Source organism: Sminthopsis crassicaudata, chromosome 3, assembly GCF_048593235.1.
Source record: "Sminthopsis crassicaudata isolate SCR6 chromosome 3, ASM4859323v1, whole genome shotgun sequence".
Lineage (NCBI taxonomy): Eukaryota > Metazoa > Chordata > Mammalia > Dasyuromorphia > Dasyuridae > Sminthopsis > Sminthopsis crassicaudata.
The window spans coordinates 515,601,230-515,627,088 of NC_133619.1; the positions used below are offsets into that span (position 1 = coordinate 515,601,230).

General features: G+C 43.7%; 1 protein-coding gene across 1 annotated transcript; it reads left to right on the plus strand.

The window, feature by feature from the left end:
- Nucleotides 1–861: 861 nt before the first annotated feature.
- TSKU (tsukushi, small leucine rich proteoglycan) lies at nt 862–25,293 on the plus strand. Its single transcript, XM_074304129.1, has 2 exons — nt 862–1,194; nt 23,271–25,293. The coding sequence occupies exon 2, from the start codon at nt 23,279–23,281 to the stop codon at nt 24,338–24,340; it is 1,062 nt and encodes a 353-aa protein (XP_074160230.1). The 5' UTR covers nt 862–1,194; nt 23,271–23,278; the 3' UTR covers nt 24,341–25,293.
- Nucleotides 25,294–25,859: the final 566 nt, after the last annotated feature.

A 25,859-nucleotide genomic window follows, 5' to 3' on the forward strand; every position in this document is an offset into this window, starting at 1 on the left:
GACACACACAGAGACACACACACACAGACACACACACATACACTCACACACATACACACACAGACCCATACACAGAGACACACTCACACACACATACACTCTGACACACTCACACACAGACTCACACACACAGACACACACACAGACATACACTCTCACACAGACACACACAGACACACACACAGAGACACACTCACACACACACATACACTCTGACACACTCACACACAGACTCACACACACAGACATACACTCTCACACAGACACACACACAGAGACACACACACACAGACACACTCACACACATACACTCTCACACAGACACACACAGACACACACACAGAGACACACTCACACACACAGACACGCTCACACACATACACTCTCACACAGACACACACAGACACACACACAGAGACACACACACACAGACACACTCACACACATACACTCACACACAGACACACACAGACCCATACACAGAAACACACATAAATACACACACTCACACACAATACACTCACACACATACACACACAGAGGGACACTCACACACAGACACACTCACACACACAGACACACACACACATAGACACTCACACACACACCCCTCCAAGCAAATCGGCTCCAACCGCCAGATGTTCCCAAAGCTCGTAACCATCTGTTGAGATTTCTACACTAGCCCAAGATGGGGCGGAGGGGAGGGAACAGGGAGACGGGGCGCAGAGGGCGGGACGGCAGAGGAAAGCTTGGATAAAAGGAAGGAGATAGATGGTTTTAGGACCAAACGGTCTGGACTGGCGGGGAGAAGGGGCTGAGGACTTTTGAGACGCTCCCTAGGGTGGAGAAGCCGGGCTGCGGGGCGGAAAGAGGCGGGACCGGGGCGGGCCTGGAGGGGAGGAGGAGCAAGCCCGGGCTCGGGCCCTTTCGCGACGCTCCCTGGAGCCCCGGGCAGCTGTTCCGCGGTGCCTGCGGGAAGGAGGGAGGTGGCAGCAGCGGCTGCCGCCAGAGGAAGAGAAGGAGGAGGACTCAGGCACGCTCGGAGGAGATGAGAGCCGGGCGCTCGGACTAGGCGGCGGCCGCAGGATGAGCAGGGACAGGCTGGAGAAGGGGCCGGCGGCCCAGGCGAAGGACTGAGCACCGCAGGGAGGGAGAGCGCCGCTGCAGCCGGCAGACCGACGGGAGCGCTGGAAGGTGTGAGTGCGGCGGGGCCGGGGCAACAGCGGAAGGACGCGAGGGGTCTTGCAGTCATTCTCCCGGTGCATCCGATGGGCAGTGGCGGGGCAGCTGCCGCCTCCTGGGCGTGCGGGCGCCCGGCACAGATGCCCTCCCTCCTCCTTCCCTTTCTCTTTCCTTCCTTCCCTCCCTCTCTCCCTTTCGGGGGCCCCAGCTCCCTGCCTTCTCCTCCTCTCCCTCCCCCCGGAGCCCGCCCGCGGCGGGCTCTCCCCCCGGCTCATTCAAAGCCCCGGGCTTCTCCTCCGGCTCGCTCTCCTCCCTGCAGCCCGGCCAGAAGCTGGAGCCCCGGACGGCGCTCCTGTCCCCTCTCCTCGCGCACGCAGCCTGCTCCCGGCAGCGAGGATGGTCATCCTTGCCCTGCCTGCGGCCGCGGCTGCCGGCCAGAAAGCGCTCGGTTACACCCCCCTCTCCTAGAAATGGGTGCTACAGTAACCCCATATCTTACAGAGAGGGAACCTGAGACTGAGAGCAGGCAAGTGGTTTACCCGCGAGTCACCGGGATGTTCAGTGGCGGACCGAGCTGAGACTAGATGATGTGGTCTGCCTGCGTTCTGTGTCCAGATCCAGGCTCTTTCCGCCTCACCACGCGGCCTCCAGAACTTTTCTCTAACTTCGAACCCACCCCCTCCCCAATTGCAGCCCCCGAGGCAGCAGGGTTCGAAGCTGGGTATAGTATTACCCGGAGGCATGGGATAGAGCGAGAGGTCTCCCAGGGCCAGTCCCACCTTCCCACCCCCACCCCACCCCCCAGCTAGTGGCTACACCTTTGGCTGGGGGGCCGGGAGTGGCCTTTTGGCTTCTAGTTCGGATGTAGCCCGGAAAGCGGGGTGGAGAGGGGGTGGGAGGGCTGGGGGTTGTGAGAGGTGGAGATATGTGGATTCCGAGGCTCTCGTTAGCTAAGGAAGACAAAGGCCAGTGAGGGATTGGTGTGAAAAGAGGTGGTCTCGGCTTCATCCTACTGCTGCTTGCTGCCGGAAGAGGGAAAGGGGAGTGTGTTTGTGTCTGTCTGTCTGTCTGTCTGTCTGCCTGTCTCTCTATAGGTAAGAAGGTATCGGGATTGGAAGCAGAGGGCCTGGGTTAGCCATCTCTGCTGTCTTACTAACTAGTTGAGTGACCATAGGCAAGTCATTTATTTCTTTCGGGGCCTTGGGTTCCTCCTTTATTAAAGGGGAAATGAGGGGTCGTGGATAGATTTCTAGTTTCTAGGTTCGTCGCTACTTTAAATCCTACGACTATGTCTACTTGCTTGTGGGGGGGGGTAAATTCTCGCCCTTCCCACTAGCCCTCCTTTCCCAGGGGGTAGTGAGGGAACAAATTCATCCCTTCCCACTCCCCATTCAGAAGTTGAAATCCCTAGAACGAAAGTCTATACCCTTTGGAGGCGGAAAGAATCAATTCACAACTACTCCGGGAGGAGAAACGAAGTCTCTTGGGAAACTCGGGGGAGCTCATGAGAGAGGGGTCCTTGATTTACTTTGAGTTGAGATCTGAGGAGCAGAAGTCTCCCCGAAAATAGGAGACCAGAGCCTTCTGCCAGGTCACTCACATCCTGGCTAGCTCGTCTCCTCCCTGAATGTCTTTGCACTTTGGGGGGGCCGAAGGGGGGCAGGATGGCTGAGGGACCGACCGCCTTGCCACGGCTGCAAGTCCAGCAGCCCCAGCGGCTAGGAAGGCTCTGGTCCCCGCCCCAACAGCCCCACACTTTGGAGTTGGCTCCGCCTCCCCCCATTTGGTCGGCTCTCCCTCCCTCTCTCTCCCAGTCTGCAGAAATGGGCTGTTGGCTATGTGGGTCTTCCATATCACCACCCTCAACCATCTCATCGACCTGGGAAGGGTCCCTTTCCAAACTGGGGGAAGAAGGGGACGTGGCCGAGGGAAGATGAGATGAGGGGACTCTCTGCGAATGATTCAGAAGTTTCTCACTCCTCCATTCTGTCTGGATCAGCCCAGACATGCCAGCCAGAGGAAAGACTAAAATCTTAAGAAAGAGGGAAGTAGGGGGTGGGGAGTGACTGGATCTGGGTTGTTTCATGGTCAGAGCTGGGAACCAGCCCTGCACACAGATAAGTGGGGACAGAGCGAGCACTTTCCCAGCCAGAAATAGGATGGAAGAATAATGTCTATCCCCAACTCTGCAAACTCCTCTGATCCAGAACTTTGCTAGAGCCAAGGATCCCCACCCTTTTTCTGAATTCCTAATGCTCAGAATTTATTGTATTTCTTCCTAGCTTCTCTCTGTTCCCTTCCCTGCCCCCTCCAGCTCAATAGTGATGTGATTCAGAGATTCCTAAATGTCCATTCCCAATTTGAAGAGGAGGAGGGAGATGGAAAGCCTGAATCTGGAGATTCCTTAAAATATCAGTGGGAACAGACTAGAACAATGAATGGTGGGGCCTAAAAGGGACTTTAGTGGAAGAATGAAGGAATATTAGCTCTGAGGATGGAAGTTCAAACCCTACTTCTGCCACTTTATTAAACTGAGAAACTTTGAACAAGACTCCTCTTTCTTAGTCCGTTTCTTCATCTGTAAAATGAGTTTAGCTCTTCCATAATATGAACTTAGAAGACAGAAGGTCCAATCTGGACTTTAAGAATAGGGGGTTTTAACCTGGTCCAGAGAGCCCATACATTTCAGGACTCTGTGAACTTAGATGGAAAAGAAAATGACATTTTAATTTTCATTAAGCTCTAATTTAGCATATCCTTCAATTATGCATTTAAAAAAAAAGATTCTGAGGAAAGGTCTATAGGTGTCACTAGATTTCTAAAGGGATTCATGACCCCCAAAAGGCTAAAAACCCCTGATTTAAAGACTATTAATTCTACCCAGAGTCCCTCCCATTTTACAAAGAAGGAAACTGAGGCCCATAAATAGGTTTAGAAAGGTTTTTAGATTGGAAGTCAGGACACTTGGTATGCCATTTTGACTCATTGTGACCTTGAACAAATTGGTTTCCCCTTCTGCTCTTCAGCTGCATTGATCCTGAAACAGAAATAGCAATACTTAGTTGCCCAAATCTCCAAGACCCATTGTAAGAATCAAGGTATCCTAACTGGATAGAAAAGTGCTATATAACTACAGAACACTATACAAAGGTGAACTATTATTATTGATTCTGACATTAACTTGTATGTTGCTGTTATTCACTCATTTGTGATCTCATTTGGGGTTTTCTGGCAAAAATACCAGAATGGTCGGACATTTCTTTCTCCAGCTTCTTCCCCCAATGAAAGAACTGAGATAACAGGGTTAAGTGACTTGCTCAGGCTTTACAATTAGGAAGTATTTAAGGATTGGAACTCAGGTTTTCCTGATTCCAGATCTGGTGTTCTATCCACTGTGTTATCTAGCTATTATAACTTGTATAATCTTAGGAAAATCAATTTCCTTTATTGGGCCTCAGTTTTTCTATAGATACTGTGAAGCAAGTTGACTATGTTGATATCTGAGATTCTGTCCCTAGGTAGAGCTGTCTGGCTATTAGCAGGGTAATACAAGAGTCCTGCTTTTTCCCCTCTAGTATTCAAAAACACAAAAGAAAGAAATCTCTTCCATTCCCTAACTCTCAGAGGACTTAGTCTACAAAAATCATACTATTTTAATGCTTGGATGTGTCTGTGATCTCAGTGAGGTGGGCGTACCCTCCACCAGTGTAGATTACAACTCATTGATGTAAAATCTCGCATTTGTAGAACAGCTGGCATTTATAAAGTGCCCAAAGATTAATAGAATACTAGATCTGGAATCGAGAGAAGCTGAATTCAGTTCTCATCTGTGACATTAGCCAGGTGACCCTGAATAAGTTATGTCACCTTAGCTCCTCTTCTATAAAATAGGGATTATAATACAGTCTCTTTATCTCACAGGGTTTTTGTGAAGCTAAAATGAGATGTATATAAAATGCTTTGTCAGTTCAATACTTGAAATCAAGTATTATTGTTCCTATTTTCCAGATGCAGAAACACAGGTTTGTAGACATGGAAGTGCCTTACCTGTGGTCACTAGTCTTACAGCCAGACCAGAGTTCTTTGCCCCACAGTGCCTCTCTTATGACTTTTGCTGTATCCCCCAATGTAGTCATTCAATCTGGCAAATATTAATTAAGCTCTTGTGTGCATAGGACTGTGCTAGGCAGCAAAGGAAAGACTGAGTTTAGAAAAACATATTTCCTATCCTCATGGAGATTACAAGATAAGACACTGACAAAAATAGCATATAAGATAAGAGCATCAGATAGGAGCAAACTGTTCTGCAAATCCCAGAGGCAAGGATATTACCAGCCAGAGGATGAAGGAGACCTTCCTAGAGGAGGTGGAAATTGAAGTGGACTTTAAAGGATAGTTAGAACAGATCAAGGAGGAAATGATTTGTGGGCTCATATTATATGCTAAATTGTTCTATGAAGGGCACAGAGTTCATCTCCCAATTTCATTTCTTTGACTTCCCCAATTCCAAGCATATCCTTGCCCAGAGTAAGTGCTTAGAGGAGGAATTCTCAAATTACTGCCCGCTGGTCAGATGCGGTCCACTGAGGACGTTGATGCGACCACTGTGTTATGGCAAATGGGCTGAGGGGCGGAGACAGAGTGTGAGTTTTTGTTTTTACTATAGTCCTGCCCTTCAACAGTCTGAGGGACAGTGAACTGGCCCCCTATTTTAAAAGTTTGAGGACCACTGATTTAGAGCATCCTTTTTTGAACTTGAACAAGAGATTCTCCAGAAATGGACAATTGGCTTAGAGACAAAGCACCTGGTCTTTACCCAATTTGATGGAACTGGATTGGGAGGTGGTAGATAGTGCTGATAGAAATGAATCCCAAATGTGATCTGATAAGAGGAAGAATCTCAGTAGGATGAGTGTGGAATTTATCTTTTTGTTGTATTTTTTTTTTTTTTTTTAAGGAAAACTCAAGTCATCTTTGCCAGTAGTCTGGAAAGAAATGTTGATCTTTGTTGAGGGAAATGAGGAAGAAGAAAAATGTGGTATAATGGTAAAAGTCTTTATGAGTCAAAGGATCAGTATTCAATTCTGCTAGCAAGTTACTACTTAAATGGTCTTGGGACAGTTATATTAACCTGTCTCTCAGAGGAGGTGGACAGATTAAAGGTATCAACTTTCTACATTTATCATCTTAAGATTCTTTTGACCAGAATCCTCCAATCCACTATTTGAGGCCTCAGATGGGCTAAAGTTGGCCTTATTCACAATCTAATGGATTGGATCAAGAGCCTACTTCTTTTCTGGTTAAAGAACATAGAATCTTTTAGAGCTGGAAGGGACATTAAAACGTGTAATAATAATACATCAACACTAGAAAAGACATTACACTACAGAATATCTAGAAGAGAGAGCATCAGTTTACTTGTCGGAAAAATGGGAATTTCCTCACAGGGTACTGTGAGGAAAGCAGCTTGTAAACTACTGTATAATTATGAACTTTAAATAGAACTGGAAAAGAATTTCTATGAGCAAGTTGGACATCTAGCTCTAACAGCCTGTTTCCCCATCCGTCCTTAATAGCAAGGGTAATTATGTCTGCCTTGCCCATTTTCTTGAGCTTGATTGTGAGAAAGCTAAAGAAGATATGAACTACTTCTGTGATTTCTTTAGCATAAGGAAGTTCTGAGTGAGAAACCTCCTCAACCAGTGTAGATCAGCAGCTTCTCTGTAAGCTATAGTATTGAGAGGTGGAGAACATTTAGAAGAGGTTAAGAGCGATCCAGCTGTAAAGGAAGGAGTGACTTTCACAGGCATCTCCATGAGGCTGGGGACCAGAGTTGATTGGAACGAATCTTTAGAATGTAGGGAGTTATTTCTTCCAAGTTTTTGGCTCTTCCCATGGTTGTTGGCTTCCAGATCTTACCAAGCAGGGTGGGAGGGAGGGGGAAGGAAGAGAGACAGATGGAGAATCAGGGATTCCATTGGATCATGAGCTCCATCACCCAGCCTGTGAATACCCTAACCCTCCCTCCTACTCTTGGCAACGTCCTGTGAGAATCATCAGGCTGAGCAAGGAGAGGCAGGGAGTTCCTTCTGGCTTTCTTTCAGACCCTGAAAATCATCAAGCTGACCAAATCATTCTCTCACCAGAGGATTTCTTGTTGGAGAGTTGGACTTTTTGTAATTCCCTGGGTGGGAGAGATGGCAGCAGGAAGAATAGGGGATTGTTGGAATCAGTTTCCCCAAAGAGGAGAACAAATTGTAATAGTAATGTAGCTCATATAACTCTACTTTTTGATAGTAACAGCTTACTTCATAACTATTATTATTTCATTTAACCACAACTATCATCTTTTGAGATAGGCTAGGATAGGGTTGTCCTTCCCATTTCACAGAGGAGGAACTGAGTTTTAGAGCCCAGCTTCTTAAACTATGGTTCAAGACATATTGGGGTCTTATAACTGAATATGGAAGTGAAATTATGACTTATTATCAGTAAATGTTTGATTTTTATCCCTATCTTATGAAGTATAAACCTATACATCCCAAGGTCACACAAATTTCTTGGGCAAAAAGGGGATGCAAGTGGGAAAAGTTTAAGAATCCCTGTTCTAAAGGGTTGATGTGATTGGCCTAAAGTCATATCAGTACTAAATAACAGAACCAAGACCACAGTCATGTTTTCTCAAAAAACTTGTTCTCAAATTTGGAAGGGTCCAGGGTCATCTGGTCTGAATTCTACCTGAAGCTCAAACACCCTTTGGAAAGAATATTGGATCCAAAGGACCTGGGTTCAAATGCTGACTCAGCCACTTGCCATCTATGTGATACTGGGTAACTCATTTGATTTTCTGGACCTTTCTACTTTTGTGTCTGTTCAGTGTGAAGGTTTGGACTAGATACTTCTGGAGATCCTTAGAAATCTAAATCTCTGATACTCTTCTTCTTTACACACTCAAAGGCATAGTCCTGACTCCCTGGGTCATCTCTTCTCTCTGCACCAAACTGAGTTCCATCAACCAATCCTCATAGGGAATAGTTTTGAAATGTTTAAACCCATTCATCCCAAATGTTCCAGGTGTCACCAGTCAGTATTTGGAGGAAGTCACATTAGTTTTGAAAATATTCTTCATAAAATTAGACTAATGGTCACTATGTTGTCCATATTCTACAAAATAGGATGGGAGCCTTGCTCTTAGACCTGTGCTACATACTAGCCCTGTCTAGAAGCTAGACAACCAGGCTTCAAGTCTTGATTCTAACCTTACTTAGATCTAAGTCAAGCCTAAATCTATCAACCCCAGCATCTTCATCTATAAGATAGAACAATAATATTAGGTCCATTTTCTTTTCCTTCTTTCCTTCCTTCCTTTCTTCCTTTCTTCCTTCCTTCCTTCCTTCCGAGTAATTTTGCCAAAGGTCATTGATTCAGAGTTGAAAGGGACCTCTGGATCATCTGTGGATGACTAGGTGATACAATGAATAGAATGCTGGACTAAGAAAATCCACATTTGAATTTTGCATCGAACACTTATTAATTGTGTAATCCTAAGTTTTGAACTTCAGTTTCCTCACCTTGAAGGAGTTCCCTGAATAATTGGGAGAACAGGACTAATTCATGAAAAGCTAACAACAGATGTAGTATGTGGTGAGGTCCTCAAGAGTAGCAAAGGAAAGAGAGGGAAGAAGGAAGAAAAGGGAGGAGAGAAGACAACAGTAGGAAGAAGAAGATACAGAAGAAAAGAATTAAGAGGTAGGAAAGAAGGAAGAATGAGAAGATTGAAAAAGGAAAGGAAAGTATGAAAGAAGAAAGAAGGAAAAGGGAGGGAAGGAGTAGAGGGAACAAAAAAGGAGGAAAGAGAAAGGAAGGAGAGAGAGGCAAGAGAAAAAGAGGGAGAGAGAATAAGAACATGAGAATAATCATTTATTAAGCATTTACTACGTTTTGCCAGGCACTCAGGATACACATAGAAGCAGAATGTGTGATGGGGAGTCTGGTGAAGAGAAGGCCAAGGAAGTGAGGCTCTTGATGACTAGGTGAAAGTTGGCCAGTCAGATCCCAAGTTGGTTTCATGGATGGGATCCAAGTTTTCCACGGGAGGAGATGGAGATGATAAACTGAGTGGAGAAGGTATGTCTAAAGATGGCTGAGGGATAAATTGAAGAAGTCATTTGGGACCAGTGCTAGAGCCAATGCTTGTCCTACATTTTATGATCAGCATGAACTTAGGCAAATCATATAATTTCTATGAGCCTTGGTTTCCCCACTATGTAAAACGAGAGGCTCAGATGACACAATCTGAGTGAGGTGAGGAGAATGGCTTAAGTGCCACAGGAATAAATAGCCCAGGCAAAAAGTGATGGAGATCTGTCTTCAGAGAAGCTTCCTTTGCACATAGCTGTATAGATAGGTACGTATGTATCTCATTAGATTGTGAGCTTCTAAAAAGAGCAAAGATTTAGTATTTTTCTTTGTATTCCCAGCATCTAGCACTGTCAGTCCCTAGGATACAGAATATGTTTCATAGATATTTGTTGATTGATTTGAGTTCAATTATAGAGTTTAGAAAAGACTTCAGCTAAGTGTAGTCCCTCCCTGAAGCTAGAATCCTCTCTCCAACTTCCCCAAAAAAGTGATCATTCAGTCTCTCCTTTGGGAACTGTCTGCTTTGCTTCATTGATGGGAAACTCCCTAACTCTCAAGGCTGCCCAACCCATTGGGAAGCTTTTCCTTACACTAGAAATCTACATCCCTTTGCTCCTGGTTTTACTGGAAATCACACAAAACAAGACTCTTCTCTGTGACAATCCTTCAGATATGTAAGATAATGGTGAGATCTCTTCCCACTCCTTTACTCTTGCCTAAGGCTTCTCATCTCCAAACCAAACATTTCCTGGCCTTTCTGTCCATAAAGAATTCCTGGCTCATTTCCCCAAATTCCCTTGTCTGCCTCCCAGATTATGAATAAAGTCTGGTCCAGGCCAGATGTACATATTCTGGGATTACTATATCCAAAGGGCTGGGTTGGCTCATTAGCAACAATAATTGCCCCACCTGATCTGGCTCTGGCACTGTGCTAAATGTTATGTAAATATTATCTCATTTGAGTTTTACAACCAGCTTGCTAGGTAAGTGATATTGTTATCTTCATTTTGCTGAGGTAAAGTGACTAAGCTAGTTTGCCAGCTAGTATCTGAGAGTGGATTTGAACTCAGGTCTTCCTATTTCTAAACTCAGAGAATTATCCACCTATCTGAAGCACCCAGTGAATTGTCTAGCTATCAACTAGCTAACTCCATTAAAAGGGACAGCCTCCTATTCAATTCTCTCTTTAACTTTCTTGCCAGCCTAATCATCTCTTGCTTCCCCTACAAGGTTCATAGTAGGAATCTGGACAGGACCTGAGTGCCAACCCCACATTTCTCAATATCCAGATGGAATGCCCTAGAGGGAACGCTTTAATTACCAAACATTGAGTAAGTGTTTACTATTGATGGAAATTCAGGCTTTGGCAATATCAGTGATTGTCATCTCAAAAAGGGACCTGAGATCATAGAATGTTCATCTCAAGAGGTAGAAAGTAGAATCTCAGAACTCATCAAAGACTATAGTAAAATTCTTCTACTTCTCAGAAGAGAATCAGGCTCAATGCATGTCCAGGGGTAAATTAGGGAGGCACACCATCTTAGAATGCTACCTATGATCAAACACTGGAATCTGGGGCCTAGACAAGAGTGAATGGAAAAGTTGACATTTTTTGATAGCTCCCAGTTCTGTCACTAAGGCTTATTTTATATTAATTTGGGGATAGGGTAAAAAAGCAGGGCCTGTGATTAAGAGGCGATTCCAAGCAGCATTTAATTCTGTAGAAGTGAGATGGAAGGGAGGCATTATGACAATGCCGTTGGAAGAGAAAGGGAGATTCACACTCATTGCCTCTGAATTTCCTTCCAATCCTTCTATGATTCTAATCCCTCCATGGCTCCCCTAGCTCACAACAATTTCCCTTTTATGAAGTTCTAACCTTTATTGTTCATATCACACACCTGGCACCTAACAAAATATGTGTTATCCTTTGAAATGGATTAAACTTATTGAAGAAAGGAACCCGTGTATATTGTACTCTGCTTCTGGAAAATTCCAGGGCCTGTTAGAGCCCTTGTGGTTTAAGAAAAAGATCTGATTTCCATGGCTTGCCCTGATCCATACTCTTATTCCCGCCAGGTGTGCCCCTTGGCAAGAACAGAAACCACTCAGAACTTCAGCTTCCTAATCAGTCCAAGACTTGGAAAGGATCTCAAATTCAAAATTAAAAATTCTACTCAACCTTACATAAGACTCCTCCCTACAAGTATGTGGTCTTCCAGCCTTTCCTTAACAACCTCTAGCAAGGGGGAACCCATCACCTCCGAGGCAATTGTGAAGACAGTTTTTCTATTGAGACCGTCTGCCTCTACAGCTTCAAGTTTTTGTCCCTAGTTTTTCCTTCTGAGGACAACCAGAATAAAGTTACATCTTCTTCTGAGAGACAGACCTACAAATACCAGAATACAGTTATCAGGCTGTCTTTGTGAGTTCAAAGTTGGCCATAATTACTTGCTAAGGGTGTGACTCTAGGCACATTACATCAGTTTCCTCATCTGGAAAATATATCAGAGAAGGAAATGGCAAAACACTCCTATGTCTTTGTCAAGAAAACCCCAACATAAAGAGTTGGCATTGACTGAAATGAATGAACAAAGATATGATATAAAGAATATTCATCATTCTGGATACCTCCTGAACCTTCTCCATTCGATTACTGTGTCATCTAATCTGGCACTTTATCAGTATACCTAAAGTGTGTTTTCCATAAATGTACAGGATTCTCCAGATGGGATTTTTGACCAGGACTATCAATTCCCTTATCTTGCATATTCTTCTTCCTGCTTTCTCTTTTTTTCCTCCTTTTCTCCTTCTCTTTCCCTCATCTCTCTGAAAATAACAATATTTCATATATTTTTAAAATTTATTAGTTTTTGACATTTATTTTCATAAGATTTTGGTTTCCATTTTTTTTTACCCTCCATCCCTCCCCCTTTCTCTCTCTAGGATGGCATTCACTCTGATATAGATTATATATGTATAATCATATTAAACATATTTTCACATTAGTCATGTTGTGAAAGAAAAATCAGAACAAAAAGGAAAAACCACAAGAAAGAAAAAACAATCCCAAAAAATGTAAAAACAGTAAGCTTCAATCTACATTAAACCTCCATAGTTCTTTCTCTTGATGAGGATAGCATCTTCCATTTATGAATCTTTTAAAATTATCTTAGATCATTGTATTGCTGAGAAGAACTAAGCATATCAAAGTTGATTATCATACAGTCTTGCTGTTATTGTGTACAATGTCCTAGTTCTGCTCATTTCACTCAGCATCAGTTCATGTAAGTTTTTCCAGGTTTTTCTCAAATCTTCTTGATTTGAACACTACTATTCATTACATTCATATACCATAATTTGTTCAGCCATTCCCCAGTTGATGGGCATCCCCTTGATTTCTAATTCTTTGCCATCACAAAGAGAGCAGCTATAAGCATTTTAGTACATGTGGGTCCTTTTCCATATTTAATGTATCTTTAGGATATAGGCTTAGTAGCAATATTTCTAAATCATAAGGTATGCACAGTTTTGGAGCCTTTTGAGCATAGATCCAAATCTTTCTCCAGAATGGTTGGATCAGTTTACAACTCCACCAACTATGATGCCTTTTATGTTTCCTTCAGTTATTTCTGGTGGAAAAAAATTTTTTAACACTTTCCTCCTCCCCATGAAGCTTACCTGATAAACACACTTCCTCTTAATGAATATAATGAATACAATAGCTGTATTGACTTCTGAGGCATTATGGCCTTGGGGATAGTTTGTTGCTACTGGAACTGGAAAACTGGTTCAAATCCTGCCACTGTGTGTCAGAGACAGATACTGTGTAAACTTGTACAGATACTGCCAGTGTTTCAAATTACGAAAGCTCTCTAGACCTTAATGTCTCTCTATATAAAATGGGAGTGATACTATGAAGTGTTTGATATTTATCAGGAAACATTTCCTTTGTTTATCTCCTCTCCCCTCTTCTTTTTATTCACTTCAGTCAGGACCAACTCTTTATGACCCTATTTGGGGTTTTCTTGGCAAAGACATTGGAGTTGTTTCGCCATTTCCTTCTTCAGTACATTTTCCAGATGAGGAAGCTGAGGCAAGCAGGGTGATATGACTTGCCCAGCAGCACATATAAGTGATTATGGCCAAATTTGAACTCACAAAATGAGTTTCCCTGATTTCAGGCCCGGAACTCTATTCACTGCATCACTTAGCTGCCTCTCCTCCACTTTGCTCAGAACAAATAAGGAGGACCTCTTACATAGCTGGAAGTGACTTTTTCATAGTGTCACACTTGGTGAGAAACCAAGACTTTTGTAAGAAAAGCTTTATACTGAACCTGTAGAAGTAGAAGGGAAGAGGGAGAAAAGAACCTAATTCCTTCTGGTGCCAGGTCTGATTATAGCTAAATTATAACAAAAAAAGTATAAATGGAGGTGGACCAACTAATCTAATGAGGGACCTGAGGTTGGAGTCCCTCTACAATATTGCCACTGAGGGTCATCCATCCTTTTCTTAAATATGGCCAGTGCCTGGGAGCTTCTTCCTTCCCATTCCATTGTTGGGCAGCTTTGACTGTGAGACATTCCTGAAGAATCCTAGGATTCAGAACTGGAAAGAACCTTAGAAGTCATCTAGTCTAAACCACTCACATTTTACCCTCCTCCATGGCTCAAAGAGAATTGGCTTGTCCATGGTCACACAACCTCTTATATTGAGCTGAAATTTGCCCCTCTCTGACTTTTCCACAATCAATACTAGCGCTGCCTTCTGGTCACAGCTCTTTGAGTAGTTATGATAGCTCTTTGGGTATTTGCAAGCAGAAAAAATGTCCTCCCTCCCCATTCCCAAATTCTCTTTCTCATGATCAAACATCATCAGTTTCATTAGCCAGTCCTAGTCAAAACTGTTGTTTCCTTTGTCTCTTCACTGGACTGGTCACTCACCTCCCTCTGGATTCTCTATAGCATTTCCTGGATTAGACTATAGGCATAAACCTTAAATCACAGGAGATGGACAGATTCTTTGAGTTCATGTTAAATATGGGGAAACTGAGATTCAGTGTCCTGCTCAGGGAGCTTGAAATGAGCCCCAGAACCAAGCTCCACCCTCCAGATGAGATCTGACTAGAACAGAGGACAGTGATGGCCATTGCTTCCCTCCCTCTGGGCTCCACTTGCAGGAAGGCAGCCTAAAATGGAGACTTGGCTCTTGTACCTCAAGGTCAACTTAGAAAATGAGGCACTCGTTTGTACGTTTTCCTTGGTAGAAGCCCAAGGAACGAGTAACAGACACACACCGAGCAGCTTCCAAGAGGAGTTTGGGGCCGGATCCCTGTGGTCTGCTCTTAATGACTGCCACCTGGCCTCTGCTGCAAACACTTCCAGCCTCTCCCCTCCCTGAAGCTGTTCCCATCCTTGTTCTCCAAAGAGCCCCAAAAACCATGCTTGGAGCTAGAATTCCAACCTCTCACCGTGAAACCAAGTAAAGTCCTAAGAAAAACTTGGGGGGAAGAAAAATGTTCTCACCTCTCTCCAGAGGTCCTAAAGCAAAAGCTGTTTGACTGACTGATTGCCTGTTGGCTATCTTGAAGGGGGAGTCTCAATCAGGTAGATATGGGGGAGGAGCATCAGCAATCTGCACCACCAAAGTGGTAGTTATGATAGCTTTAGGGTTGTAAGGGACTTCAGAGATCATTTAGTCCTAAGCCGCCCCCCCCCCCCCCCCCATTCCTCAGAGCTGAGGCAGAAAGGTTAAACAATTAGCAGAATTCAATTAAAAGAGAGTGTCAATCTTAGAAAGGAACTCCCACTGTAGAATCATAGGACCATAAATTTAGAACTAGACAAGTTCCTAGAGATTTTTTATAAGTGGGGAAACTGAGATTTAGAGCAATTTAGTGACTCAGTCACCTAGCAAGTTAAGTATCAGAAAGGGAGTTTGAATCCAAGTTTTTCTTTTATATCTAACTTTCTATCTGATACCATGCTAATATTACATCATGGAATCCAGATGTAATCTGGGCCTTAGAATATAGAAAGTCAGAAATGAAAGGGAATTTAGCAAATAGCTTTTCAGAGATAGGAGTCAAAGAACATTGAATTCAGGAATCTTGGTCTAAGAACTACTTCATATCCTTAAAAATTATTAAGGTCTCCCTCAAAGAATTTTGATAACCTTTTTTGTTATTATTATAATCTATATTTAATATCCATAGTAAGCTCTATATCACATATCCACATTTATTATTATTATTATGATCTATATTATAAATCCATATTTATTATCAGCTATATTAGCTATCCACATTTACTCTTATCATAAGCTATATTAGATATCTATATTTACTATTATTATAAACCGTATTAGATATTCACTATTTCTATAATCTATGTTACAGATCCATATTTATTATTTATATTAGATATCCATATTTCCTATTATAATCTGTTAAAGATCCATATTTACTATTATAATGTATATTAAAGATTCATATTTGAGATCTATATTTACTATCATAATCTCAATTAGCCATATTTGGATCCATAGTAGATAATCATATTTACTGTTATTGTAATAAATATTCCATTTCCATAATTACTGTTATTATAATCTATATTCTATATGTATATTTGCTATTATCATAATCTATAATATACTTGTATTTACTATTTCTATAATCTATATTACAGATTTATATTTATTATTATAATCTCTATTAGATATCCATATTTACTATTATAATTTATATTAGAGATCCACATTTATTATTACTGTTATCTATAGTAGAACTCCACATTCACTTTTATTATAATATATATTAGGTAGCCAGCCATATTAAGAACCATATTAGATGTCCATATTTACTATTATTATACTTCATATTAGAATCTATATTATATATCCATATTTTCTATTGTTTGAAATTAAAACATCTTGGTGTTATTAGGGAAAAAGTTTTACTTTGGGAACCCCCTGATTCCCTGGACCATACTTTGATAGCCATTGCCTTAGAGAATTTATCTTAGCACACATTCCTTTCTTTCAACATACTCAGTTTGACTAGCAAGTCTAAGCACTTACTTCCTATCCACTAGATCCTGTGCTGACAACACTTCAGTGACTGGAGATTTTAACTCCAGTGGTCCAGCTCATAATCCATCCACACCTTCTCCTGCTGTGTGATTCTTTTCCATGACTGTGTCTTCTTATAAATCCTCCAGAAGAAGTCTACCAAATACACTGGAGATGTTACTCTAGGCCTTTCCACATTCTTGGAACAATTAATATGATGTTTGGGTTTGGGATGTAAACATGAAAAAGGACCCTGCACCTAAAGGATCTTAGGGTGTAGTGATAAAAACTCGCTTTTCTACCTTTCTAGGATAGGTGGTATGAATATCATTTGAGAGAGAGAGAGAGACACTAAGTTCAAAGAAGGGTAACTAATTTAATTTGCTTACAGCAATTTAGTGTTGATCAGTCATTTTTCAGTCTTGTCCAACTCTTCATGATCCCATTTGGATTTGTTGGTAGAGATATTGGAGTGATTTGTTATTTCCTTCTCCAGCCCATTTTACAGATGAGGTCACCGAGGCAAATGGGATTAAGTGACTTGCCCAGGGTCTCGTAGCTAGTAAATGTCTGAGGCCAGATTTGAACTTATGAAGATGAGGCCTGTCTCCAGGCCTGGGTGTTCTATCTGTTGTACCCCCTAGTACTCCAGCTCAAAGTAATAGGACTGGTTGATGGCAAAAACAGAGTTTGAACCCAGCTTATATGCTCCTTCCATGCAGCGTTCACTGGATCCCACTGCCATTAAAATATCTCAGTTTAGTTCTTGGTTAGGGAGAAAAATAGGGCTCCTTACATCCAGTTAAAGATGGGGTTCCCATAATGACCATGGAATCAGTAAAAAAAAATTTGAATTTGGCAAACATTTATTGGTCAGGGCTCTAGATAGCTGTATGCCAGGGAGTAAAGAAGAAAGAGAAAATAAATTCCTTTCCTTCAGAAAATTTCTGGACTAGTAAAGTGGATATGGCACATGTATATCCATAATTCTTGAACAGTGAGGTGACGCAGTGGATAGAGCTCTAGGCCTGGAGATAGAAAGACCTAAGTTCAAATCCAGCCTCAGACCTTCACTAGCTGTGTGATCCTGGGCCAAGTCACTTAACCCTGCTTGTCTCAGTTTCCTCATAGGTCAAATGAGCTGGAGAATGGCAAACCATTCTAGTGCCTTTGCCAAGAAAACCCCAAATGGAGTCAGACATGACTGAACAACATATTCATACCCACAACTCCAGTACAAGGTATCACTGTAGCTCCCATTTCCAGAGCATCTTTTCTTGCTGCACCTATGTGAGATAGGTGCTGTTTTACAAAGAAGGAAACTGAGGGGTCACTTTTGCAAAGAACTGAGCCTCATTAGATCCCACATGTCACAAGCCACAAGTATTTGCTCCCTCAAGCCTCCTCTGGTTTGTGCCCTTTGGGGTCAGACATCAGAGCTCCCAGAGAGGGGAAAGGCTCGTGGAGGTATGAGTGGGTGCAAGAGGGTAACTTTACTGAAGACCTTTCATTTTTCAGGAAAAAAAGCAAATTTTCAGGAACTGCTTTCTCTTCCCAGAATTTTCCTTTTCTTCTCCCCCTTAGAATTTCATCACCTTCTCTTTCCGAGCCAATTTGGAAATTCTCCTTGCTTTGCTGGGGCCAAGAGCCTCTCTTTCTCTTTCGATTCCCTCATGAAGGCAGGGGGCTAGCCCAGTCAGTTTTCTTTAAGTTTCTTTTCCTGGCCAACTTTCCTGAGTATCTCTCTCATCGCAATTGGGTCCCCCATGAGCCATCTGTCTGCCTTTTTTCAAAACCAGCAATAGATTCACTCTATTAGGCAACCAACCCTCAGCCTTACTTCATGAACAGCTCTCTGATGGAGGACTGAATGCTGAGCAGAAGCAGAGAAAGGAGAGGGGCAGAGAATGTCAGAACAGGAGAAACCTAGAATGTTAGAGGGTAAGCTTGCAATGTCAGCTGGAAAGGGCTAGGAGTCTAGAGTATCTGAGGATAGTGACTCAGTGATTAGTGATTAACATGCATTTATTATATATGTATGTATGTATGTATAGATATAAGTATACATGGAGTATACAAGGGAATTTTCTAGGAGACAAAACTAGCAGGTTCGGGGTTAGAGGATGCAATGAGTCTGGAGTTAGGAAATTCTGAGTTCAAATCCAGCTATTTACTGGCTGTGTGGCCCTGGACAGAAACTTCACCTCTAGATTCCAAGCTCAATGTTTTATTCCCTGAATCAATTAACTATCCCTGAGATAAGATTAGTAAACTGTTTAAGACAGTGCCTGGCATATGGTAGGTACTATACAAATGCTATTTTTTATTACTGTTCTTAGCTGGGAAAAGACCTCCTGAAGAAGGTACCACTTAAGTTCTCTAGAACAGGTCTTCTGACCCTTTATCCCTCTTTTGGCCTGAAAAAATTTTACATGATCTCAGGTAAATAGACTTATAAAGTAGGTATACAAATCAAACATTTACTGATAATAAGTCATAACTTTGTGACCCCCATATTTAGTTATGAGACACCATATGGGGTTGCAACCCATTGTTTAAGAAACTGAGCATGAGGGGCAGCTAGATGGCACAGTGGATGGAGCACCAGCCTTGAAGTCAGAAGGACCTGAGTTCCAATTTGGCCTCAGACACTTAACATTTCCTAGCTGTGTGACTCTGGGCAAGTCACTTAACTCTAACTGAAAAAAAAAGAAAAAGAAACTGAGTGTAGAGCATAGAATGTGAAGACTGGGAAAGGACCCATGAGATCATTTAGTTAAAGCATCCTTCCATTTTACAGGAAAAGAAAGTGAGGCACAGAAATGAGAAATGGCTAGAAAAGGCTAGAAGCAGTAGCCTTGTCCACTTCAGTAAACACCTGAGACTTTAAGGTCAGAGAGTTTTTTTTAAACAGACTGAGATTAGGTGAAAGATAGATTAACCAATGAAAACAGAAGGTGGTGTGCTTGATTTTGAGTAGAAGCTTGGTACCCAAGGCTAAGACCTCCTTGTTCTTGTCTCTGTGTATGTCACATTTTTTGTCATTTTTAAAAAAATCCTGGATGGCTGACAGATTCTCTTTCCTGCCCTCTGTCAGGACTTAATAATAATAGTCAAAATTAAATCAAAAGATTTAATGCATTATTTACTCAGTGTCTGTTAATGTTACTGCCCCAAATCTCTGTCCCAGGCAAAGTCATTTCCCAATCCTTGAAAATGTTTCCTTCTCAATCTTACCCAGATTTACACTGGCTTAGTGGTAGGGCTCAGCCTAGAGTCCATTTCTTTTCATTGTCAAACTAAAGAGCTTTTTTTTTTTATTATTATTATTTTTTTAAAGTTTCAGTCTTTTATTCAATGGGCATCTATTTTCTCTCCTTCTGATCCCTTATTCCGTTAAAAAGAAAAGAAAAATTCATTTCTTATTTAAAAAAAAAAAAAAGACATATAGTCAAGCAAAATGAATTTCCCCATTAATTGTATTCAAAAAAATCCAGATCTCCTCCTGCATCTGAATCTTGCACCTGATGCAACTAGCATCAGTCCTCTGGAATCATGGATCACATTGATCAGAGCTCTTCCAGCTTTCAAATTTATTTGTCCTTAAAGTTGGGTTGTTAACGTATAAAAATTGTTCTCCTGGTTTTTCTCTTTTCTCCTGTATCATGCTGATTCCCCAGCCCAGCCATCCTTATTACTCAAAATGTTATTGTTTTCATCCAAGTCACGCAAGAAGGGTCCAAAATTAATTAAGTGTTCCTTTTATCTCCCCAAAGCTTCTACTCAGTCCTTGACATTCATTTTTTTTAGCACATAGAAACATGTCATATTCTTGGAACATAAAATGTCAGAACATCACTCTTCTACGTCCTAAAGATCAGGTATCTTGAAATGCTTTATAGTTCAACTTAATTTACAGATTAGGAAGCTGAGATCTAGAGAGGAAAAAATCAGAGCTAGTCAGTGGTCAACCTAGATTTCATAAGGTCTCTGAATATGGAGCAAGAAAAGATCTTGGAAATTATTTCATCCAATTTTATATATGAGGAAATTGAGGTTTAAGTATTGGGAAGTGAATTAGTTTCCTGAGATCCCAGTCGGTTGGTGGTGGAGCCAGGACTGGGACCACAAGACTCTTAACTCTTAACCAGGTCTGGGTTCTTCATTCCACTGCATGCTCACTCTCCCAATTTGAACTTGAGCTTTTCTAAGTCCCTAGAGTGAACTTTGCATACTGGAAAGGTATAAGATTTAGGAGAAAAAAACAAAAACACTGTCCTTTCCCATGAGGAGTTAGTAAGGAGCTTAGAATCTCAAAGAGAAGTAATTTTCCCTTAATGGACCTCTGTAATGAAAGGATTGGTTGCATTGGACCTCCTCTAGGGTCCTTCCAAGATTCCATTCTCACTGGGTTCATTACTTTTAAGTCATTTCTTCTCTGGGTCTCAAAATTTTCTCCCAGAGGCCAGAATGAAGACCAGTGAGTGAAAACTGTAAGAAATCAGATTTAGTCTAAAACAGCATGCTCTCAGAGCTGTTTCACATGGACAGCTATGGGAGGGTGTAGTTTCCTTCTCATAAAGCTGGCTGACCACTTCTCTCACATGTCATAGAGGGGGTTTTATTTTAGCCTGGGTCTCCCTATCTCACCCAGGCAGGAAGTGCAATGGTCTTTCCTGGGCCTGATCCTGCTATTGATATGTGTGGGAATTGTGACCTGCTCTATTTCCACCTGGACCAGTTTACCCTTCCCTAAAGAATGGGTGCCAGGATGCTAATACCTAAACAAATTTGCCTTTTGAAGCTCTGCTGACTGCCAGCCCCCAGCCTTAGCCTCATTAGTAACAGGGATTATAGGTGTGTACTTTCACTCCTGGTTCTCAGAAGATTCTGCTTCAAAGATAGGTTCTCCTAACCTTCAGAATATGTGATTTTTCTGTAAAGTAGGAAAATAGGACAAAGTCACCGAATTTTGAGCTGGAAATGACCCCCAAAACCATCTTCTCCAATCCCCTCCTTTTACACGTGAGAAAAAGATCCTCAACTTAAAGAACATCCCCAGGATGTGAAGAGATGGAATTCACAGGTAGTGAAGAGATGGAATTTCCACTCAGGACTTCTGGGTGGCTGTCCCATCTCACGTTCCTCTTTAATATTTCTCCCATTTCTTTCCAGTAGTCTCCAAGGTGCATTCTGTTCCAACTCGGGTCTCCTGCCTTGCCCTAGCAGTGGCTGAGTCAGGCTAGAGTTGGACCTGGTTACGTAACCCAAGATCTGACAAAAGTGGCTGTTTCATATTTAATGCCCACAGAGTTGTATAATCACCTTGGGTAACTGAAGAATAATCTCTGGGACTGTCTTTCTCTTCTTTCTTTCTTAAACCTTTGGAACAGGTCTGTGTAAGAAGAGCTGGGCCTGGTGGAGGAGCTCAGAGCATTTAGATGTAATTAATAGTAGGACAGTAAACAAGCTGGGACATAATAGAGGGTTTAGGGTAACTCCCTCCCCCTTTTGTTTCCTGAAATTTTGAACACCCCAGCCCTTCTAACTAGGGCTAGGCATGAAAGGCACCTGAACAGACTTTAATCTGAAAATTAGTCTATCTGAAAGGAGCAGGAGGCCAGTAGGGGAAGGGGTGGAGCCTCGGATGCATTTGGGTGACTGGGTATGAGCCAGCTATGTGTCCTCACCCTGCCTCAGAGCCTCGGGCAGAGAGAGTTGCTGGCCCTGGTCCTGGGATCCAGGCCAGGCAGCGGGAAGTGGGTTTGAGAGGGGACGGCCGTCTGGCTGCTGGGAGCGCACAGGGTTTTCCTCTAGTCGTCAGGGCCCCAGTGCAGGGGTGACAGAGGCCCCAGGCTCCTACCTGGCAGGAAGTGACTTCCTTTCTTGGGTAAGTCGACATTGGTCAAACTTCCTTGCATAAGGGTGTCCAGTTCTCGCATTATGGGTTAGACTAGACATTGACACAGTGTCATCGCAGATAAGGAATGGGATTTGGAGACAAGGGGGTGCAGAATTTGTGTCTGTCACTTTCTGACTTTGGGGCTCAGTTTCCTGTTCTGTAAAAATAAGACTAGACAGTCCCTAAGCGTTTGGTATTTTTCTTAGCTCTACAGCTTATGAACAAGTACAGAGAAGGATAATCTACTAGGATCAGGAGGAGGAAATGAGGATGTTTAGCCTAGGGAAGAAAAGACCTGGAGAAAGGGGAATCTTCCTGTGCCTGAAGGAAAGAGGAAATTGACTTTTTCTGTTCGATCCCAGAGGAGGGACCCAGATTGGGGCAATGCATAGGAATGAATTCCTGTCTAGACATTTTCAATCAAAGACTGGGTGGCCATTTCTTAGATATGCTATAGATTTTTAAATAGGGGCTGGACTACATGCCTTTGAAGCCCTGTCTGACTCTTAAATGTTGTGATTCTATGACTGGGCAAATTTCATCTCTGTAAAAGGATGGGAATCCTAACAACCAGAGCCGGCGTATAATGAGATAGGCTGCCTCAGGAAGGAAGGAGTTCCCCCTCACAGGGGGTCTCTAGACAGAGCATGAATGACTATTTGTCAGGGACATTGTAGAAGTAATGACTTCAGGGGTTGGGAGATTAGATTGGAAAGATGTAAGATTTCTGAGAGGGCTGAAATTCTTGGCGCGGGCCTAGGAGTCGGAAGACCACAGTTTGAGTCTCACCTGTTCTGCTGTCACGTTGGACAGATCAGTTTCCTGTAAAAGGTGGGTTTAGGTGCTCACTGAGGCCCCTTCCCACTCTGACTTTCTGTGTCCTGGGTCCTGGGTTTTGTGAAATTGCTCCTCCGGTGGGTGCTGACATCGCTCTTCCCCTCATCGTAATCTTGTTCTTTTTGTCTCCTAGGCTGCACGATGCTGTGGTCCCTCTGGTTCCTACTCCTGTTCCTGGCCCCTTGCGCCAGGGCCATTCGCCCATGCTTCCCAGGCTGCCATTGTGAAGTGGAAACCTTCGGCCTGTTCGACAGCTTCAGCTTGACCCGGGTGGACTGCAGCGGCCTGGGCTCCCACATTGTGCCGGTCCCCATCCCCCTGGACACAACCTATCTGGACCTGTCCTCTAACCAGCTGGAGACGGTCAACGAGTCCATGCTCACAGGGCCGGGCTACACCACCCTGGTGGGCCTCGACCTGAGCTACAACCGCATCGCCAAGATCTCCTCCACCACCTTCTCCCGGCTACGATACCTCGAGTCCCTGGACCTGAGCCACAATGCCCTGGTGGCCCTGCCTGAGGAGAGCTTTGCCAGCTCTCCCCTGAGTGAGGTGGATCTGAGCAGCAACAAACTCAGAGAGGTCTCCTTGGAGAGCTTTACCTCTCGTGGGCAGGGGAAGCCCCTCAATGTGGATCTCTCCCATAACCTCCTTACCCGGGTGATTCGGCCATCCCTGGACCGGGCCACCCCCAATATCCAGAGCCTGAATCTCTCCTGGAACCAGCTGCAGGAGGTGCCTGACCTCCAGGGCCTCCCTCTGCGCTACCTCAATCTGGACGGCAACCTCCTGAGCAGGGTCCGGGCAGGGGCCTTCGCCAGGTTGAAGGACCTCATTCACCTGTCCCTCAGCAGCCTGCGCTGCTCGACGGAGCTCGCCCCATTTGCCTTCCGTGACTTGCCGAGCCTCCAGGTTCTGGACTTGTCGGGCAACCCCAGTCTCCAGTCGGTCAGGGCCGAGGTCTTCTCCAGCTTGAACTCCCTGCAGGAGCTGAACCTGTCAGGCACGGGGCTGGTGGTCCTGCCCGACAGGTTTCTGAAATACCTCCCATCCATCAAAAGCATCACCCTGGGGAAGGACCTGTGGTGCGTCAAGATGGTCAAAGAGGGCCAGTACCGACGAGAGATGAGCCGGACCAAAAAGGAGGTCCTGTACTGCCATGACGGCCACGGCGCCGTGGCCAAAGCCCCCTACGTCTTGTGACGAACCTCATCTATCACCTCGAGAGCTGGAAACAGAGAGGGCCCCTGGAGGGTCTGGGGAAGGGTGGGACTTCCATGGAGGTGGAGGAAAAGCTAGACCTCCATTACAAGCAGGTACTGAGGCCTACCCTCATGCCATTTTTTGGTAAGCCTGTCAATTTAATTTATATTTATATGTGCCAATACCAGGTCCGACTCCTGAGAGTGTGTGTGTGTGTGTGTGTGTGTGTGTGTGTGTGTGTGTGTGTGTGGTGCCTTCCCACTTGTTCTGCTCCCAGGTCCTGCCCTAAACACCAATTCCTAGCAGGGGACTTCTCTCCCAGCCTCCTGGGTAGCACCTGGAACCAGTTAGAGAATATGGGGGACCAGTCATAAGGGCTGAGAAGTGATGGGAAACACTGCTAACGCCAGCTTGGACAGCCCCGTCTGATTCAGACAGACATCCCCTTTCTGGACTCCGAGAGAAGACACAGAGGTCTTTGGGAATACCCTTCCCCGCCCATGGGTCTGGGGAGACATCAGAGCCTAGGAGGAAGTTCAGGACAAAGAGAAGGAATTCTTTGAGGCAAACAGAAACCTGGGGACTTGCCCCCTCCATCTCAGAAAGCCCCTGCTCCTGCTTCAGCATTTCCCAGCACACATCTGCAACGGGCCCCTTATTCTTGACTTAGATCTCCCCTGACTCGGACATCAACCCTTCCCCGCCCACGCCACCCACAGCCATGTAATGTAGCCCGTGGCTCGTCTGGTGCCAAAGTGGGCCCCGAGCCCATCTCTGCCTATATACCCTTGGTGTTTTTCCCAAAGTGCCTTCCCCCAATGCCTTGATTCACACTGTGCTCAGGCATCTTTCTCTTAGGGGGTTTGTTTTGTTTCTTTTCTTTCTTTTTCTTTTTTTTTTTAATAATGGACAAGCTGAATGAGTAAATCAATAAAGAAGGTAGTTATACCGAATGCATGTTTTCTCATCTGAAAAAATTCTGGGGTGTGAGAGGCTATATATGTGTCGTATCCTGTTGATTTATTGGGGTCCCTTCTGTGCTTTTACCTTCCCTCTTCAGTTGCCTATTTGTACTGATTTATTCTTTCCAGTAGACTTTTTCTTTAAATGCCAGTCGGTGGATATGGAAACAAAAATCATTAATATCTAGGCACCCTAGGGGTTTGAGTAGACTTCACAGTCAGTATGAGTCAATACTGTCAAATCAGAGCCCAGAAAATGAATCAAGTCTTAACTCACACTGAGAAGCATGATTTCCAGGTTGAAAGAGATGATCATCCCCCAGAATGCATCTGGAGGAGATGCCTGGGATCCGAGGTGGGGAGGCTAGAACTCAGGTGGAGGGAGGTGGGCATCAGGAAGAGAAACAACTTCCCCAGCGCCCAATCTGCTAAGTTCTAGGTGTCACATTGAGAAAATGGAGAGCTCCCAGGAAAGGAGCCCATTAATGCAATGAGGGATGTTTAGTCTAGAAAAGGAAAGAGAAGACTTGGGGAAACATGAGAGCTGTCTTTGAACT

Excerpts from the sequence above, each read along its gene's own strand:
- TSKU (XM_074304129.1), top strand. The coding sequence starts at position 23,279 with ATGCTGTGGTCCCTCTGGTTCCTACTCCTGTTCCTGGCCCCTTGCGCC.